At 36.1% G+C, this 21,653-nt stretch overlaps 1 protein-coding gene across 10 annotated transcripts in view; it reads left to right on the forward strand.

The window, feature by feature from the left end:
* RANBP17 (RAN binding protein 17) overlaps positions 1 to 21,653 on the forward strand; it is a 371,265-nt gene that overhangs the window by 17,266 nt on the left and 332,346 nt on the right. For all 10 annotated transcript variants that reach the window (XR_011389899.1, XM_051843604.2, XM_070076412.1 and 7 more), the window contains exons 3-8: positions 292 to 382; positions 6,940 to 7,106; positions 11,478 to 11,543; positions 15,079 to 15,183; positions 17,018 to 17,183; positions 21,411 to 21,484. Coding sequence is in view for 9 of the 10 variants with exons in the window: in XM_051843604.2 (XP_051699564.1) it covers positions 292 to 382; positions 6,940 to 7,106; positions 11,478 to 11,543; positions 15,079 to 15,183; positions 17,018 to 17,183; positions 21,411 to 21,484 (669 nt within the window). In the remaining variant the exon portion in view is untranslated. The remainder of the gene's footprint in view (positions 1 to 291; positions 383 to 6,939; positions 7,107 to 11,477; positions 11,544 to 15,078; positions 15,184 to 17,017; positions 17,184 to 21,410; positions 21,485 to 21,653) is intronic.

The raw sequence follows: 21,653 nt of genomic DNA on the forward strand, positions 1-21,653 counted from the left end.
ATTGTGGAATGAGTGTTTTATTTTAACTTGCTCATAATCATTTATTTCTCCTGATTGCATGCTGTTGTCTGAGATAACTACCTATTACCTGCCTCAATTAACAATCCCTTAGGAGTGATTGTTTATGTATGTCTACCTGTATGTATCATAAACAAATATATTTTATCAATTGTACATCTACCAGTTGAGAAAACCAGAAAAATTCTCATTAGTGCTTAGAAAAAAGTTCCAATCATAAAATTTGTATTAATTTCATTTGTGATAATAATAAATAAAAATTATTCTTTACAGACATCCTATGCTCAGCTCCTTGCAGCAACATGTCTTTCAAAGCTTGTCAGCCGAGTCAATCCTTTACCTGTTGAACAGAGGATAGATATCAGTAAGTGGTTTATTATGCTTTTTTTGAAAAAACAAATTGTACTTTAAAAATAATTTGTCCATTTTAAGTGTGCTAAACTGTTGTCAGACTTGGAAATTTTTGACTATGTCTTTTTTTTAAAGATGAGTGTCTAAGTTTCATTTACTTAATACAAAACAATATATAATCAAAAAGTTTTTCTTAGTTTAATAAACAATAATAGCTAGCAGTTTTATCATATATGCTATTTGCTAATATTTGTACTCTCATTTTATCCACTAAACAAAATTATGAGTTATCTTCTTTTTTAAAGATTTATTTATTTATTTGAAAGTCAGAGTTACACACAGAGAGAAGGAGAGCAGAGAGAGAGAGAGAGAGAGAGAGAGGTCTTCTATCCGCTGGTTCACTCCCCAGTTGGCTGCAATGGCCAGAGCTGCACCAATCCGAAGCCAGGAGCCAGGAGCTTCCTCCAGGTCTCCCATGTGGATGCAGGGGCCCAAGGACTTGGGCCACCTTGTACTGCTTTCCCAGGCCGTAGCAGAGAGCTGGATCGAAAGTGGAGCAGCCAGGTATCAAACTGGCACCCATATAGGATGCTGGTGCTTCAGGCCAGGGCTTTAACCTGCTGCATCACAGCGCCAGCCCCTATGAGTTATCTTAATTTTACAAATGAGGAAATTATATTTGATAGGCTCTGTCATGTACTGAAGATCACACAGCTAGGAAATAAAAGAACTATAATTCAAGCCTATTGAATCTGTGTGGGATGTATGCTCGTAGCCATTGTCTAACGTGGCATGCAACTGAATGACAGGAAAAAAGTCAACTTTCCAAAATATCTTGGATGCAGTGTTGAAATCATTTGGGATGGATGTAAAAAATCCAAAAGAGGTTTCCTATTTATCAGGGAGATGATTTGTATATTGATAGATAGTGCTTGGTACTTAGTGCAAGTGGGGAATTGATTCTATAAAGAAGCAGTATACTTTTCAGAAGCAGTAATTTTAAGGTTTTTTGGATGGATGTGTATATAAGTGCATTTCTTATGGACAAAGCTCTATTAAGTTGTGGGACTTTTTTTTTTGTCTTTGTTCATATTAGAAATAGATTGCTGATTCAAATAGATTTGCTCTTCAGCCTCAATGGTAATGTGGTTTATATTTCTGTATCAGAAAATTAAAATGCATTATGTATGATTAATGTTTAAGTTCAAATTTGAATGGTCAAAATCACATAAGGATATGACATTTGCTCATATATTTGACTGGTATTTCCTTAAGCACTCTGAGTCTTAGGCACTATACAAAATCTGGAGAAGGATTTATCCATGCCCTTATATGTGTGTTTTAGAAAGCGGCAGAGAGAGAGAGAGAAGTGTATAGTTTTAGAAATAAAGATTTATGGCCGGCGCCGTGGTGGCCATTGAGGGGTGAACCAATGGAAAAGGAAGACCTTTCTCTCTGCCTCTCTCACTGTCCACTCTGCCTGTCAAAAAAAAAAAAAAAAAAAAAAAAAAAAGAAGAAGAAGAAGAAGAAATAAAGATTTAAACAGTGTGGTTGGTGCCGCGGCTCACTAGGCTAATTCTCCGCCTGTGGTGCTGGCACCCCAGGTTCTAGTCCCGGTTGGGGCGCCGGATTCTCTCCTGGTTTCTCCTCTTCCAGTCCAGCTCTCTGCTGTGGCCCGGGAGTGCAGTGGAGGATGGCCCAGGTGCTTGGGCCCTGCACCTGCATGGGAGACCAGGAGGAAGCACCTGGCTCCTGGCTTCGGATCGTCGCAGTGCGATCCAATGGAACCAACGGAAGGAAGACCTTTCTCTCTCTCTCTCTCTAACTCTGCCTGTCAAAAAAAAAAAAAAAAGATTTAAACAATAGAAACCTACATACAACTTATGATTTTTCTTATTTGACTTTTCGCACATGCATTTTAAACAGATGATTTTTTTTTTAGCACACTTTTGTATTTACAGCAAAATTAGGAAAGAAAGTACATAAAGTCCCCATATACCTCTTCCCTCACACTTCTCCACTATCAGCATCCTGCTCAAGAGTGGTGCACTGATGCATGATTATCTCCTGTGGATTTTGAGAAATGTATAATGACATATATTTATGATTGTAGAGTTGTACAAAATACTTTACCTCCTTAAAAATCCTCTGTGTTTTGGCTGTTCATCCATCCTTTCCTGGAATCCCTGGTCTTTTTATCGAGTCAAGAGTGTCACATAGTTGAAATCATGAAGTTTGTAGGATTTTTGACTTGTCTTGTTTGACTTAGTGATAGGCATTCAAGGTACCTCCACTTTTTTTGTGGTTTAATACCTCATTTCTTTTTGGTGCTGAATGATATTTCATTGTTTGGATGTATTGCAGTCTATCCATTCACCTCCTGAAGGATATTTTGGTTGCTTCTAAGTTTTGACAATTGTGAATAAAGCTGTTAAAAACATATATATATATATATATATATATATATATATATATATATATATACAGCTTTATTTTATATATATATATATAAAAGTTTTTTGTGTGGACATGGTCTCAACTCCTTTGAGCATGATTATTGGATAAAACAGTGAGTATTCATTTTTGTAGGAAACCACCTATTTTCTGAAGTGGCTGTATCATTTTGTATTTCCACCAACAGTGAATGATAGTTCTTGTTGGTCTACATCTTTGCCAACATTTGTTGTTGTCAGTGTTTAGATCTTTGATTTCTGTTATTAAAGTTTAATAATTATTCTCACATAGGTCTTATACTTACTTTGTTATTTTTATACCAGTGTATTTCATTTTCTGGGGTTGCTAATGTAAACAATATTGTGTTTTTTTATTTTAAGTTTTACTTTTTTTTGCTGGTATAGGAAAATGATTGACTTCTGTATATTAACATTGTATCCTATAACCTTGCTGTAGTCATTTATTAGTTTAGGATTTTTTTGTGTGTACATTCTTTTTGGATTTTCTATAAAGATAGTCATGTCACTTGTGGGCAAAGTGACATTCGTAGTCTGTATACCTTTTATTTCCTGTTCTTGTCCTATTGCATTAGTTAGGAATTCTACTATGACGTTGGAAAGCAGTGATGGCAGGGAATATCTTACTTTTTTCTTTATCTTACGGGAAAAGCTTCCACACTATTAAATATGATGTTAGTTGTAGGTTTTTCTATAAATATTTTTTATCGAGTTGAAAAAATTTTTCTCTGTTCCTAGTTTTCTGAGTTTTTTTTAAAAACCATGAGTGGATGCTGCATTTTGTAAATTCTTTTTCAACATCTGTTGATAACATCATGTGATCTTTCTTCTTTAGTGTCTTCATTTGATGGATTATGTTAATTTTTGAATATTGAGCCAGCCTTGCACACCTGGGATAAATCTTACTTTGCTGTAATGCCTATTTCCTTTATACTTTGTTATATTAATTTGGTGCTATTTTATTGAGGATTTTTGCATCCATGTACATGAGAGATATTAGTCTGTAGTTTTCATGTAATATCTTTGATTTGGGTATTAGGTAATGCTAGCTTTGTAGAATCATTTAGGAAGAATTTCCTCCATTTCTATCTTTTGGAAGGTATTATAGAGAATCAGAATAATTTCTTCCTTAAATGTTTGGTAAACTTCAAAAGTGAACCATCGGGGCCTGTTACTTTCTGGTTTGGAAGATTATTGATTCAATTTTTATTTTTATTTATTTATTTATTTATTTATTTATTTTGACAGGCAGAGTGGACAGTGAGAGAGAGAGACAGAGAGAAAGGTCTTCTTTTGCCGTTGGTTCACCCTCCAATGGCCGCCGTGGCCAGCGCACTGCGGCCAGCGCACCACGCTGATCCAATGGCAGGAGCCATGTACTTCTCCTGGTCTCCCATGGGGTGCAGGGCCCAAGGACTTGGGCCATCCTCCACTGCACTCCCTGGCCACAGCAGAGAGCGGGCCTGGAAGAGGGGCAACCGGGACTGAATCCGGCGCCCCAACTGGGACAAGAACCTGGTGTGCCGGTGCCACAAGGTGGAGGATTAGCCTAGTGAGCCGCGGCGCTGGCCTTGATTCAATTTTAATAGGTATATTCAGATTGTTTGACTCATATAACTTAAATGGAAGCCTTGTTTAAAAACAAGCCCCCAACTTAGGATGGTCTGATTGCCAATTTTTTTTTGACTATGCAGTGGTGAGAAATTCAGGTGCATTCTGTAGAAACCATACTTTGAGTTTTCCTGAGCTAGTGATTTGCAGTACAACATTCTCTTGAGATCCTGGACAACAAAAGATGGTCCCAGCTCCCAGTGAGTCCTGAGTCCCATAATCACAAGGGTCAACAAGTGACGTCCTACATACGATGTCCTATGTTGCCAAGCTATGACATTTAGCAGGTTGTATATATTAATTGTATTTTCAGGCTACAATATTTTTAGCTTTTGATGAGTTTATCAGGGTATAATCACATTGTAAGTCAATTATTATATGTACTCATAAACTTTTTTTTAAAAAATAATAATGCATCATTAAGGGAAATTTTGGGGAAAAAAAGAAGAAAGTAGAAATTTACAAGACTATTTGAAGAAAATGGTGATTGGTTTCCTATGTTAGTTTCTTTAGCTGGACTTAACCACTCTTGTTTCTGCAAATAGATTAGAATATTTGTCATGACCTGGTGTATCTTACTGGGATTTGCCAGTAGAAAGATTGACGTGAGTTAGAATGGACAATGCAAAGAATGGCCTTAACAGTCAGGTTGTCCTTATTACATCAAATACAAAATCCTCCATCCTTTATCATATGATCTTAGTCTATATATCTTATTATTTCCCACAGTTCCTCTGTGTTCACCACACCATTTTTTTTAACCTTTTTTAGTATAATTGACAATGGCTTACCATTGCTCATCAGTGAAATATCATTTTCTTAGCCTAGTACTGTAGTTTCTTTATAAGCTTACCTTTGAAGGACCATCCTTGTTTAGGGACCTTTATGTCTTCATTGGTACTAACCTGTTAGTTTTCCCATGAAATCTTCCCCCTCATGCCATCTTACTCCTGACTTGGTACCTTTTCTTATGTTTTTTTTTTTTCCCCCTTAGGCTGGAGTGCTATTCATTTTATCTTCTGTTCAAATGAAAGTGTAGTTTCAGTTTAGTTACTTATATAATCCTTTCTTCATCTCTCCTTTCTTCCCTTCTTTCAAACAAAATTATTGACATAAAATTTGTATGCTATAATATTGTTTTAAGTGTACAGTTACCTTTAGTAAATTTACTGGAATTGCTGCATTATAAGTTTATGGTTAACTAGAAACTGCCAAATTGTTTTCCAAAGTGCCTGCATCATTTTGTATTCTCACCAAAAATGCATTTAAGTTCAAATTTCTACCCCCTCCTTTAATTCTCTCCCTTTCTCCATCTTTCTTCTTTTTCTCAAATAGATCATTAAGCTAGCTCTCTTGGCATAGATTGTAGCTCATATTTTTAAGTGTTCTTGGAATTTGGAGTTGTTTCCATCAAAACATTTTTGAGGTAATTACTTTCTCTTTAGTCTTTTCACAGATGACCTGCTAGCTAGCAAATTTTGGGGCCAAAGTAGAAATGCAATCTTTCCCCTTTCTTTTATTTCTTTTTATATTTTTTATATATTTTATATATTTATATATATATATTTATATATTTTATTATATTTTATTTCTTTTTATATTTTTATATACTTTGTGCCATATTTATTACTTGATCCCAGATAAATATGTACTTCATATTAATTTCTCATAATGAGCTGATTTCTAAATATTGGTCCAGTGATTGACAACTCCAAAAATCATCTACAAGTTTGGACTTAGAGTTTTGAATTGCTAATTCAATTTAATAATACTATTAAAATGTGTGGCTTGGCTAGTATCTGGAAGCAATAAACAAATACAAAATCAAACCAAACCAAAACAAACTGACTTTGAGTCTAGTCACTTCAGCTCTTTGACCTTAATATTTTTGGTGTATAAACCTATGATGGTAATAAACAATGGCAGTATGTTCACATTGCTATGAGAGTCACATGAAAGTTGTTTGATGGGAAGTGCTTCGTAATTTTTAACACCCTAAATGCTAAATATTGTTATTGTCGTGTAGCCATTTGACACTCAAAGAGCCTCTGGGACATAGCTTTCTGTTAACAACAGTGTGGGATTTTTCCATATTCTTTTGTATTCTTCTCCCATATGTCTCCCGTGTGACACATATTCTTCTCCCATGTGTATTCTTGAACAATTCCTTTTCTTCTTGGTATGGCTTTTCCTAATTATTTGGACCGTTAATAATGAGATTGTATTGTTTCACTTATTATCATTGGTATTTACTAAACTGAAACGGAATGACATTGTTCTTATACTCAAATTATCCACTGTTGTATCACATGTGGTGGAACAAATTCAAAGCAAGGCATGTTAAAGAACTGACTATATCAATAAACACATATCTTGAAGAAAGGGTTTACCTTTTTGTTAAAGGGCACATTATTACCTCCTCTTTTTCTTTGCATGATTTACATTATATCTGAAAAATCCAGATGATCACAGAATTTTTCTTTATAGGAAACTACATTCTGAATTATGTGGCATCACAACCCAAGCTGGCTGCCTTTGTCATACAAGCTCTTATTCAAGTCATTGCTAAAATCACTAAGTTGGGGTGGTTTGAGATTCAGAAAGACCAGTTTGTCTTCAGAGAAATTATTGCTGATGTGAAAAAATTTCTTCAGGTAAGAAGGCATTGTTAAAGCATCACTACTTGCTTTTATTAGTTTAGAGGCTGTATGACTTGTAGCTACCAATGCCATATTAATTATGATTTATTATTTATCCTCTGGGCTCTATGTTGCTTACTGTTAGTAAATGAAGACCATGTTGTTATATAACTTCCAAACCAAGAATGCAGATAATAATCTTTTCTAATTTCAGAAATATGTTCTTTCATTTATAACATATATGAGGGATCTTCAAAAATAAACTTAGCACTTAATTTCTTTTTCATGAACTTTTGGAGTACCTTCATACATCTATGTATTGTGTATATACAAAGCACGTGTATAATGCTTTTCATATATTGTCTAATACTCTTTAAATCTCTATGAAATGATTTTATTTTGAGAAAACTGAGGCTTAGAAATGTTAAATAATTTATGAAAGATCACTCAGGGACCTAATAATGCATAGAACTAGCACTTCAACAAATCTTTTGACACTAATTACTTTCATTTTTATATTACACCATATTGATTCTACCAGTTTCTCAAGAATGTTTTTAACTTAAGTGATTAAAGTCATAACACATGCACATACAATATTTAACTTATACAGACTCAGATATTTGGACGGTAAAATTGGGAAGATCCTTAAGTTGTACCAGGGAGTCCACTTGTCATCCACACAGTGATGACAGTCCTAGGGTGATTTAGGGAAAACTGAGCTTGTTCCTGGTTTCTGTATGCCTCTTCCTTATGACTATTATACCCTGCCCAGTTAATTTACTTGGAAGTCATGGAGACAGAGAAAGAACTCCCATTGCTGATTCACTCCCCAAATACCTGCAACAGCCAGGGTTGGGCCAGACCTAACTTGGGAGCTAGGAACTCAGTATAGGTCTCCCACATGGGTGGCAGGAACCCAAACATTTCAGCCATCACCTGCTGTCTCTCAGGGTGTGGGTTAGCAGAAAGCTGGAGTTAGTAGTAGAGCTGAGACTCAGATGCAAATGTCCTGATAGGGGATGTGGCCATTCCAAGTAGCCACTGTGCCAAATGCCTGCCCTGATTCAGATATTTGAAGATGCAAATTGTTTTCTTAAAAATGTAATGCTTAATGTCAGGAAAATCGTGTAGCTTGTTCTAGCTGAGGAAGCAGTGATCTATTACAGTTCTTCAGGAATAATTGGCAATTTTGATGAATACTTTATTTCTTATGCAGTAACTTTAAAATTAAATCTTGTTTAAGATGTGACTTTATCATATAGCATAATGCTGGAAGCTCAAAATATGAAATGTTAGATTATCCTGCTTCCCTTTTATTCATGTTGTTAAAGCCCTGGCAAACAAATAGTTGATCATCTAAAGCTGGGGTGGGGAACATCCTGCCTGCGGGCCATATAAGGCCTGGGAAATCATTTGGCCTGGAACTACCTAGGCAACCACAGGCAGGACTTGGAATTCAGTAAATTTATAGCAAGCTAATTGTTTTAATGATTTATTTATTATTTATTTAAAAGGCAGAGTTACAGAGGGAGAGAGAGAGGAAGAGAGAGAGGTTCCCCAGAAGTATCTTCTGCTTCTTTCCCAGGCGCATTAGCAGGGAGCTGAATCAGAAGTGAAGCAACTAGGACTCAAACCAGCGCCCGTATGGGATGATGGTGTTGCAGACAGCAGCTTAACCACTGTACCACAATGCTAGCCCCTGATTTTTTTTTTTTAAAGATTTATTTATTTGAGAGGAAGAGTTACAGATAGAGATGGGGAGAGACAGAGAGGTCTTTTATCCTCTGGTTCACTCCCCTAATGTCTGTAACGGCCAGAGCTGGACAGATCAGAAGCCAAGAGCCAGGAACTTCTTCCAAGTCTCCCAAGTTGGTTGCAGGGGCCCAAGCACTTGGGCCATCCTCCACTGCTTTCCCAGGCACATTAGCAGGGAGCTTGATTAGAAGTGGAGCAGCTGGAACTTGAACCAGCAACCTTATGGGATGCCGGCCCTGCAGGTGGAGGCTCAACCTACTAGGCCACAGTGCTGCCCCCAAGCCCCAAATTTTTAAGTTGATCATTTTATATGACCTGCAAATGATGTTATAAATATCCAGGTGGACCTTGACAGAACAAGGATTCCCCACTTTGACCTAAACCTTTTAGTTTTTAGATCAGGTTACACTGGGGCAGAAGGATGGTTTAGTGATATGTGAGCTTCTCACTTTGTAATTTTAGCGAATGCAATAGTACCTTCCCTCTTGTCATTTACTAAGATAGTTCATCCAGAATCATTAGACAGGAATAGATTTCACAGTTATTTTTAGAATACAATCAAGATCGAAAACTGAATGAATTGAAATCATTCTTGTAGGCTAAGTTTCTCAAGTTTTCACTTTAGTAGCTGATAGGCTTAGCTTAAGCTGGGGCTTTAGCACACTTTTCTGAATTTTAGACCAGAAGAAATAAAAAATGTTTGTCTTAAAAGTTATTATAGTATAATCATGGAATATTTAACACTTGTTTCCTGGGTATATGAATTCACTTAATCTTGAGTCATAAGAAAGGCAATTGATTTTAGTATTTTTTAGTTCTCCAAAATAGTACCTCATGGTTCCTTTGAGTACCAGCAACTTTTGTGAATTTTTTTATTAAAAATTGTTTTAAGTCTTAAAATCTTTAATGATCTGAGCTTCTTTTTTTAAAGATGTCTTATTTTATTTTATTTGAGAGGTAGAGTTACAGTGAGAGGGAGAGACAGAGAGAGGTCTTCCTTCTGTTGGTTCACTCCCCAAATGGCTGCAACAGTTGGAGCTGCGCTGATCCGAAGCCAGGAGTTTCTTTTCTGTCTCCTATGTGGGTGCAGGGGCCCAAGGACTTGGGCCACCTTCTACTGCTTTCCCAGACCATAGCAGAGAGCTGGATCGGAAGTGGAGCAGCTGGGATTAGAACCAGTGCCCATATAGGATGCTGGCACCGCAGGTGGATGATTAACCTACTGCACCACGCTGCTGCCCCGATCTGAGCTTCTGTTCATTCCCTTTTCTCTGTTATTGTGGCCCTATTGCTGCCATACCTCAAACATATGATGTCTCCTTTACACATACATACTCAGTGGTACTACTGTCCTCTAGAGCAGTGCTAATTCAAATTGGTGGTCTGCAAGAAGATAAGATGCTTACGCTATACTGTAAGTGAATATAGAGCTGCCTTCATCAAGGAAGACTTGCTGTTAAAAAAATGCCATCTGAACTAAACAATGTACTTAGTGACTCAGTTGTCTTATATTTATTTTGTCATGGGCTTATACCTAACCACTTTCAGATGAAAATCAAGTCTGTAGATGGGCAGTGGATTCATGTGTGAGCTGTTTGCTAGAGAGCCACACTTTGAGGAGTGTTGATATAGTGTACATAGAGTGAGTAGGGAGTTTGGAGCTTACTTCCAACACCCATATGAAAGGCCATATAGAATTAAAATGCAAAAATCCTGAGATGTTTCTTCAGTTAATTTTTTTCTGATATAATTCAAACTTAATTATACCTAGTGACCAGTAGTATTAGAGTTACGTGATAGAAGGGATTAACAGCTATAAAATGAAGACTTGAAAAATATCATCCCTTGATTTTTTTTTATTGCACTGTAATTGATGTCATTTATTATTTTCATACATCAGTGTGATTTTGCAGTGGCGTACTTTGTTAGTATTGTGCCTATAAAGTCTGAATTGTGGTTGATAGGAAGGAAGTTTTGAGATTAACTTGGAAATAGGTTAAATAAAGAACATCATAGGTGCTGTGAAACTGTATATCATATTGATAGACATTTATTTAGCCCCACTACATTGGGCATTTTAGATGCCTTCATTTTAGGTACATGACAAATGCATATACATGCACTATTAAACAGTATTAAAAAGGTGTAAATGATCTTACTTGATATTAGATCAAGGGATTTGAATTAGTTCTTCAGCTATTTATTAGTTAGTTATTAAGTACAGCTATCTCAGTAAACTTTAAGCAGATTTATAGGGCTACAAAGGCCTTTTTTGCTCATTTTTACTCAAGATATTATGAAAAGTATTAAACATACATTTATATTTTGAAGCTTAGTATATTATATGTCCTGGGAGGCTGGAAACATTTCATGGAATATTGTGCGCTCTAAGGTAGGTGAACTCCCCTACCCAAATCAGTATACCCAGATTTAGCCTTCAAAAGCAGAACTTGAAGCATTTTCATTTGTAGAATTCATAGTAGTTTTTCTGCATATTTTAAAATATATGTTATGAAGTAAATGTGTTTTTTTTGGTATTGAATTATTTTTTTAAAACTATTATCTGGCTTATATTAAGAACCAATCACATGTCTCCACTTAGGCTAAACTTGGTTATTTTCTCCAAAGGGTACTGTGGAACACTGCATAATAGGAGTAATAATCCTTTCTGAATTGACTCAGGAAATGAACCTGGTAAGCCTTTCCATCTACTGGGACATGAAGTTTGTTTAAGTAATGCTGTTTCTTTGCTGCTTTTTATTGTGGCGAAATGTGGAATCTTCTTTGTGTGACATAAGTTTTTTTGTGTGTGTGTTTTAGTGGTAGAGTAATTAAGTAGTGGAATCCTTTTATTGTTATTGGAAATATCAGCAGTAGTAGAAAGTACTACAAAGAACAGGGAATTAGACATGGTCTTTGCATCATGGGCACTTGAAGAATTGTCCTTTTATTTTCTGTATATGTAATACTAACCACATGAAATAAATTATACACAAAAGAGAAACAAGCATTTATTCTCTTACAAATAAAGATAAGTGATTTGGTGGGTTGATTCCCAACAATACTCAGAAGGACTCACCAAAAAGCAGGCATCTTGGCACTATGCCAAGAGAACATCATCACCTGTTCCTGTTCACTTTTGTACTTAATATGCTTCTAAACAGAACAAAAGCAGAATTTATTTATTTGAGAAACAGAGAGACAGAGAAAATTGGTTCACTCCACTGTTTCACATCTGCTCGTTCACTCCCCAAGTGCCTACAACATTTAAGAGTGACTGGTTCTATGTCAAGAGCCAGAACTTCAGTCCAGGTTTCCCACATGGGTGGCAGGAACAGTTACTTGAGTCATCATTGTTGCTTCCCAGGGTGTACATTAGCAGGGAGCTGGAGACAGGAATTGAACCCAGGTACTGTGATATGGGACATGGTCATCTTGAAGAGGTCTGAAATATTATGCTTAATACTTGCCCCTGAAGTAATTTTATAACAAAGGGGAATACAGCGTCGTCATCTTGAATGGTTTGTGTGGATGCATACACATGTGTGTGTATGCAGGGAGAGCTTACACACCTAAGTACCAGTCGCCAGCTACCCTTGAAGTAACTATATAGCCATGCGCATTTAAAAAATAAATCCAAAATAACTATTTCTACTTGAATTCAATTAGGAATTAGAGAAATGCTTCTATGTTTATAGGAAGGAATTCTAAGATTTCAAGTGATCCTTGAATTTATTATAACTATCACTGACCTAATTTCTGTGCCCCAGAGTATATGATGATTTTTCTCCTAAACATATTTCTATGTGTATGTATCTTCCTAACTCCAGGACCAGTAGTAATACTGTATTGGCAGGATGTTATGACTGGGACCTTGGTGAATCATATTAAACTTTGTAAATCTGTCTAACGATCTGTAACTTTTTAAACTTTATTAAAAAGCAATTTTAGTATGAAAGTTTTACCTTGTAAAAGTGAAGAGCATATTAACTCTATATGCTTGTTCTCTAACCTTTCTGACTTTTTGCTAATCTTAAAATTGGCAGTTTGATTTATTTCATGCTTTACAATATTGTAGGGTGTAGGCTGTCCTGGAAGTCTGAGTTTGCTGTGTTAGATTGTACTGAAGTAGGACTGGATAATGACAAGTTCTAACAAAAGTAGAGTTCATAGAGTAACCAGATATCTTCTTATCAATAAAGAAACTTATTAAAATTAAAAGTATAAAGAAATTTTTTCTCAAATATTTAATACTAAGTTGCCTACATGCCATCCTACCACCAGGCAATACTTTAGTCCATTTCCTACATTTAAGGACATTCTTTTACATGAGCCAGTACTACCATTAGAATAAAAAAAGTTAGCACTGATATTACTACTGCCCAATCCTAAGCCCTTTTCGAATTTCACTAGTTGTCCCCAGTATGTCCTTTAGAGCTAAAGGAACAAGTTTAAAATTGTGTACCACATTTAGTTCTCATGTTTAGATTCCTCAATCTTTCTTTCACTTTCATGACCTTGACACTTGTAAAGATTAAAGGCCAGATGTTTTATAAAATGTCCCTCATTTGGGATTGTCTGATGTCTCTTTAGTATTAGATTCATATTGTGTACATTTATCAGGATGTCACAGATGTGAAACTGTAGCCTTTTTACTGTCTCCTGTCAGGAAGCATGCGATTTGATTTGTCACATTACTGATAATGTTCATTTGGGTTGCTTAATTAAGATGGTCTCTTCCATTTGCTGGTTCACTCCCCAAATGGCCCCAATGGCCAGGGCTGGGCCAGGTTGAAACCAGGAACCAGGAGCTTCATCCAGGTTCTCCCACATGGGCTCAAGCACTTGGGCCATCATCCACTGCTTTCCCAGGCATGTTAGCAGGGAGGTGGATTGGAAGTGGAGCAGCTAGGAAACGAACCAGTGTTCATATGGGATGCCAGCTCTGCAGGCGGTGGCTTTACCTTCTGTGTCACAACACTGGCCCCTTCTCACATGTTTAAAAAAGAATAAGTACCTCACAGGCTAATTTTAAGGAAGGAGTGAAAAAATGCATGAAGAAAACTTTATAAATTGTAGTTGTAATGCTGTGTGTTGCTTTGTACTCAAAAAATTGTTTTATATATTGAGGAAAGTATTGTGGTCAAGAGAGATATTAATGTTTGATTTAAATTAAAGAGGAACACTGGAAATGCTGATTCAAATCTTAAATATGGGGTACAGTTTCCAATAACTATTGTCTGTGATCACTTTTGACTTCTGTTGTGTTTCGTGTTTTATGGGTAAATGTAACATTTAATTATAGTATAAATTATATGTTGGAGCTTAGAAGATATCAGATAGTTTTGAATTGATTTTTTTTCAAATCTGCACATTAGCAAGGAAAATGGTTTCTTTTCTTCCTCTAGGTAGCAGAAGTAATAGTAGTAATGCTATAGCAACGTAGACCTTAATGTTAATGATTATTTGAGTATTAGACCTCAACTTTAGTTGTCTCCTATTGATATGTGGAAATATTAATGGTATTAATAGTTTTGAATGTACTGTATTTTAGGTTACAGACTTAAGAACTGATCTTAATAAATTTATTCATAAAATTATTTATCATTAGCAAATGAAATACTCAGAGGCAATGTATTATTGCTTACATATTAAGTCAGATTTCTGATTATTTATAATTTATGCTTTGGTTTCTTTTCAGAATACCAATGACAAAGCAATCAGAATCCAATAACATGAACCAATGATGTATATGGTATATATAAAATACTTTCATATAGAGAAATTTTTCTCTAATTCAGTTTTATGATTCACAGAAAGTTGGAATTTGAAAGTTGTCTTAGATTTCTCATTTTACAGGTGGCATTTGAGGAACGGGGGAGCTGTTACTTGCACTGTATGAAATATGGCACATGGTTTGGCAGTCTTAGTGTCTATTATTTTGTAAGCTTTATTGTTTATACTGCCTCTGAAAGTGTGATCAGCTCTGCCTTTTAACTTGGAATCCATATTGTTTGCCTGGAGAACATTAAATTCAAATACTCTGGGAACTTGGATCCTTACCTGTCAATAACCTCAAGTCACTTATTCTGTGGACTTTAATTAAAGTTCTCTTACTGGTGAACTTTATGATTATTTAATCATTATTTTCATTCTTTGTCTTACTTGGAAAAGTTTTGCCATGCTTTTTGGTAGGTCTGATTAAACTAATTCATCTTGGTCTTTTTAGGTTGATTATTCTAGACCTTCAGCAAAACACAGGAAAATAGCAACCTCATTTCGTGACACTTCTCTCAAAGACATTTTAGTTCTAGCATGCTCTCTTCTGAAAGAGGTAAGTTATCTAATAATACAGTTTTTTTACTTAGAGTATTCAGAAATTTTAAGAGTTTCAAAAGAATTTCAAATGGATTTTCTCCCCAATTTTGCTTTTAGAAAAATTATTATAAAAGTGTCAATTTTACTTACGTGGTAAATAAGGTAAAATCCCAAACTAATTTAGTAACTTGTGTTTATGTGATAGTTTCATTGCCATCCTACCATATATTCTTAACTGCAAAAGCTAATTAAGTCTTTTTCTGTCTACCTGCCCATATTTAAGTAGGGTGTAGCTGAAAAATGAAATGACTATAAGCTTACCTAATTTATCAACTATCAACATTTATCTATTGTAGAGTCAAGATAGTTGAATTTAATAATTTCTTTGGGAAATAATATTTCCCCATTTATACTTAGTGGCTGGCCTTTTGAACATGAGTGATGGCATGACTCATAATTGTATTGTGTGCCCTTATAGAATATAGGGATTCCATCATGTTTCTTAAGGTTGTGAATTGGCATTATACAGCATTTCCCAAAGTTTGTTTCACTAGCATTAGTTTCCATTAATTTTTATTCTGTAAGACAGATTGAGTATCCCTTAACTGAAATGCTTGGAACCTGAAGTGTTTCAGATTTTGGAATTTTTACATAGACTTTATCAGCTGAGCATCCCTAATCCAAAAATCTAAAGTCTGGATCTTTATGAACCTCATAGCAGTACTCAAAAAGTTTCAGATTTTAGGGTATTTTCTGTGGATTTTTTTTTATTAGAGATGCTCAAACTGCCACACTAAGTCAAACCAAAAGACCTTCTGTTACCCTTAAAATTTCCTCCTAGTTTGGAAAATTTTGACTTATGTAAAACTACCTAGATTAATATCTGGAGCCCATCAGCCACTTAAACAAAAACAGCTCATGGCCAGTTTTATTTCACCTCTATTCACCTCTGCTGACTTGACTTCTTTTTGTATTATTCCTAATGCAGAATCTCAAACTTATTATTTTCTCTACAGATATTTCACAGTGTATATTTAAATGTATAATCTCTTTTGATTGTTTCAAAATGATATTATTTTGATGGTCAGGTTCTTCTCCAGAAGCTTGTGAGTGTCTTTTCACATTCAAATAATTCTGGAAGCCTTTGTTAGATGAATATGACTCTTTCACGCATGATGTTAACCCAGTTTTTCTTGAAGCATATTAAATTTTAAGCTTGTTCCAAGCAACCTTTGAATTAATGAATCCCATACATTTATACAGTTGTGCTATATGTTGTCATAATATTACCTCTTATGGTTTTAGATGGTGATGTACGGAAGACAGTTAAGTGAAAGTTTTTACCCCAACTTTACAAAGTGAAATTTGAAAATAGTCAATTGTAGAAATTTATGGATAGTGATTTTACCTTTTTCCCCTAATTGGAATATGGAATAATATAATGTTTAAACTTTTTATTAATTTTTATTTGACATTGAAGTAATTTTTTTTAGATTTGTGAAAAATTTGTTGATATGGGACTAAGCGTTTAGTCTATGGCTGAGATGCCCAAGTCCTGCATGGGAGTACTTGGGTTTGATTCCTGGCTCCAGCTCCTAATTCCATCTTACTGCCAATTGCAGACCCTGAAAGGCAGTGGGGATGGCTTAAGTGATTGGGTTCACTCACTCAACTGGAGACTTGGATTGAGTTCCTAGCTTTGGTCTAAGCCCAGCTCCAGCCGTTGCAGGCATTTGGGGATTAATCTCTAGTTGGGAGGTTTTTTCTCTCTCTTTGTCTTCTTTGCTTCTCAAATAAATAAATAAATAATTGATGTGTTTCATAATGTTTTGATTTTGAACTTTTTTCAGGTGTTGGCCAAACCTTTAAATCTTCAAGATCAATGTCAACAAAACCTTGTCATGCAGGTCTTGAAACTGGTCCTCAACTGTCTTAACTTTGACTTCATTGGCAGTTCAGCAGATGAATCTGCAGATGATCTTTGCACGGTGCAGATTCCTACAACTTGGAGAACAAGTAAGAAAAAAAGTTTAGTAGAAAGGATGGTCAGTATAAAATGTGTGTAATTAAGCAGTGCAGTTGCTCTATGTATAATTACCCCTGGTTTTTCCTAGACAGTCAAAACAGAGCTCAAGAAGATTTTTAACTCAAAGTACCTGCTGATGCATACTTCATAACACAGTTACTGTCATATTGATTTTGGATAAGAAGAAAAGACAACTTTTGAGCTGGATGAAAGGCTGACGGGAATATCAAGAGCTATGTTTTGAAACTTTCAGATAACAGTTGAAGTAGATCCAATAGTTGGCAAGAGATGTCAACAGATTTTTCAGAGTTATAAAGAGTTAGTTAGAGTAAGTGACTTAGCAGAGTTGCAACTTATATTTTCTCAGGAGGGATAACAAGAAAAAGCAAGTTAACCCCATATCTCAGAAAGATGGTAATAGCTACGGTACCCCTGAAGTCAAGCAGAAGGCAATGGGGCTGAAAAGACAGAAAATCTATATTCTGCACAAACCTTTAGGATCTTCTCTATTACCTGTGCAAATGGGTGACTACGTTTTCCCCTGTGTATCTGTGCTACCCTCTTGCTTCCATGACTAGAACTTAAGAAATTAAATTAGAGAGGCTTCAGGTTCAGGAATACTAGGTATAATAGAGGAATACCATCGATTATATGAGAACTTCTAATATGGAGATTAGAGACTAAACCAGTAGAATGGGATTTAGTGTTCTGTTTTTTAATTGTAATGATGAATTCATGAACCAAAACATAAAATAAAAAATTCACAGGCTAAAAAAAATTCACAGGTTTGCCGGCGCCGTGGCTCAATAGGCTAATCCTCTGCCTGCAGTGCCAGCACCCAGGGTTCTAGTCCCGGTCCGGGCACCAGATTCTGTCCCGGTTGCTCCTCTTCCAGTCCAGCTTTCTGCTGTGACTGGGAGTGCAGTGGAGGATGGCCCAGGTGCTTGGGCCCTGCACCTGCATGGGAGACCAGGAGAAGCACCTGGCTCCTGGCTTCAGATCAGCGTGTTGCGCCGGCCGCAGTGGCCATTGCGGGTTGAACCAACAGCAAAGGAAGACCTTTCTCTCTCTGTCTCTCTCTCTCTCACTGTCCACTCTGCCTGTTAAAAAAAAATTCACAGGCTAAAAACATGCATATATTTATATGTGAGTTGATATAAGGTAGGAAATATGAATAAGATTGGTATGTTATATCAATATGAGTTTCCTGGTTGTGCAATTACACTCTGATTTTGCAAGAAATTATCGTGGGGAACTAGGTCAAACATGGGTCACTGTACTATTTCTTGCAACTGCATATAAATTTAAAATCTCAAAAAGTTTACTTAAAAAGGGGTGGGGAGTTATTAGAGACAAGATGAAGAGTAGAAATAAACTTAAAAATGTTGTAATTCATATCCTAAGAGAACAAAGAAAATGAGATAAGAACAGGATATTGTTTTAAAGAGGAAAATTCTGAGAATGTTCCAAATTTAAAATATAGGTGACAAAATAAAATATTTAGTAGGAGAATGGGAAGATAAAGTTAGCAAATTCTCCTAGAAGGTAGAACAAAAAAGCAGAGAAATATTTGATAGTATACAAGAGAATTAGAAGATGAAACTAGGAGGTCTGGCATCTGACTGGAATTCTAGGGAGAGAGAACAGAGGAAACAGAAGGAAATTTGCAGACAAATAATGCCCCCAAAAGATTTGACACTAAAGCACATACATTTTTTAATTGAAAGGCATCACTTGATCTCTAACATAATGAAAGTAAAAAGATAGGCACTTAACTTCATAATCGTGACATTTCAGAATAGTGAAGAACAAAAAATGTGCCAGAAAAAAAAAGTAAGTCACTTACTGAAGACTGGGATTAAGAATGGTATAGACTTCTCAGCAGTGGAACTGGAAGCTAGGAAACAATGCTATAGTGATAGCCTCACTATGAGAAAATTATTTTTAGATTGGAACAGAATGATCAAACATAACGGAAAAAAGGCATTTTTAGACTTGCAAGTCCTCCCCAGCTTTATCTGTGGTGTACTTGCTCTCAGCAAGTTTCTTGATGATATACAAGCCAAAGAAGATAGGAGATTTGGGAAAAGGATGCGTTGATGCAAGATAACAGTAAACAAAAAGGAGACAGCTGTAGAACAAAGTTAGGGAACAGCCAGTTGAAGACTAGAGGTAGATATGGAGAACAGAAATGATAGGTTATTTGATGCTGTTGATTGGATGGAAAATGTTGTGAAGAACATTTTGCAAATATATTTGCATTTGGAAAGAGTTACTAACAGATATTCAAGGAAATTTTAAGTTCTGGAAAAATCGGATTAAAAGATGTTTATTTTGGTGAAAAACTTTTGAAAAATTTGTGTGTAGTTTTTTCATAATATGCATCTTGCAAGAACTTTTTGAAGTACGTCTGTATAACTAAGCCCAGAAGAGATGCTGTGATTAAGTTCAAGGAGTAATAGAAGTGTGATATAATCATAGTATGTTTCTTGACTCAGTTCAAATTTATTGCATAAGCATCACAAATATAAGCACATAGGATTGTTTTAATCACAAATTGTGATGATAGTGGATGCGTTTTGAGAGAGGATGGATTTGGAGAGAATGGTGGAAATGGTTAGATTATATGATGAATGGTTAGGTTAGTGAGGTAGACTCATTCACTGTAATATTGAAATCAGTTGATATCTGTAGTAAAGCAATCGAATGAAGAAACAGTAGTCTAGGATATTCTTTGGAAATATAGGTAAATATGTATAGCTGTAAGAGCTGAAAAGTAGATGGAGTGGGATAAGTTATAGCTCTTATAAGTATTTTTATTTTTAGTATTATTTACTTTTTGATCCTATTTTACATTTTAAGCATTGTTTCTATTACTTTAATATAAATTGAAATAGAAAACTTCCCCGATTAGAATTGTAGATACTACATAGAAATAAGGACCATCTTAGCTAATTAATTTTTCTGTTGAAAAAACAAACACAGATTAAGTTGCTCTTACTATTCACTCACAACACAGATCACTGCTGACACCAAATGTGTGGGAGTTTTCCCTCCACACACCAAGCAAGCAGTCCGTTCTGCACACGAGCTGGGTTTCCTCTAATCCAACCATTTTCTGGCATTACCTGCCTGCAGGCGGCATTAGGTCGCACAAGTTGAGGGCTCACTCCTTATATGTCAGTTGAAAGCCCCAGGTGATTTTGCCTGTGCTTCTGATCTTCCCTCTATAAATCAAGGTTCCCCCAATTCCCTCCTCAGGTTCGATTCATCTTCTCAAGCATCTCACAGAGCTCAGAAAAAACATTTATGTTTACTGATTTATTGTAAAGGATATTACAAAGGATTTAGATGAAAAGATGCGTAGGGTAAGGTGTAAGGGAAGGGGTGCTTGCCTTCTATGGGCACTCTTATCTTCTAGGAGCCTCCGTGTGTTCAGCTATCAGAAGCCCTGTTCTTTTGGATTTTTTTTAAGATTTATTTATTTTATTTGAAAGGCAGAGTTACATAGAGGAAGAGCGAGAGTGGGAGCTGGAGCCGGAGCTGGGGCCAGAGCGGGAGCGGGAGAGGGAGAGGGAGAGGCAGAGGCAGAGGCAGAGGCAGAGGGAGAGGGAGAGGGAGAGAGAGTGGGAGAGAGAGAGAGAGGAAGAGAGAGAGAGGTCCTTCATCCGCTGATTCATTCCCTAGATGGCTGCAATGGCCGGAGCTGTGCTGATCTGAAGCCAGGAGCCAGGAGCTTCTTTTGGGTCTCCCATGTAGGTGTAGGGGCCCGAGGACTTGGGCCATCTTCTACTGCTTTCCCAGACCATGGCAGAGAGCTGGATTCGAAGTGGAGCAGCCGGGACTTGAACCAGCAGCGGCCCATATGGGATGCTGACACTGCAGGTGGTGGCTTTACCAGCTACACCATAGTGCTGGCCCCTCCTTTGGATTTTTATGGAAATTTTATGTATAAGCATGATTGAAGCATGGACAACTGTGTTGAAATGTGATTGGATAAAAAGGGTATGATCTAAGTATATTTTATAACATTATAATTCTGTTTATATTATTTCCTCTTTTGAAGGAGACTAGTTAGTAAGAATTAAAAATAGTCCTAACTTGAAACAGTGGCAAATGTGCAGGGGTTTTGTTCTCAGTTTGTGTGTGGTAACATCTGACTTTGTTAAGATTGCTGAATTGAAAGTAATAATGTTAGAAAATAATTTTTTTTTCAGTTTTCCTGGAACCGGAAACATTGGATCTTTTCTTCAATTTGTATCATTCACTTCCACCACTGCTGTCTCAGTTAGTAAGTAAAAGTCATTCATTACTTCATTAAAAAGTAACTGTGATTTTTAATAACGGGTAATATATATTTCAGAAAATTCTGTTTATAAGTATGATTGGGTTTACCTCTCAAAGAAGTTCTTACTTTTTGGGAGATGTGTGAGTTTGCATGAATTTCAGTTTCTTGGCAT

Source organism: Oryctolagus cuniculus, chromosome 6, assembly GCF_964237555.1.
Source record: "Oryctolagus cuniculus chromosome 6, mOryCun1.1, whole genome shotgun sequence".
In the NCBI taxonomy this organism is placed as follows: Eukaryota; Metazoa; Chordata; class Mammalia; order Lagomorpha; family Leporidae; genus Oryctolagus; species Oryctolagus cuniculus.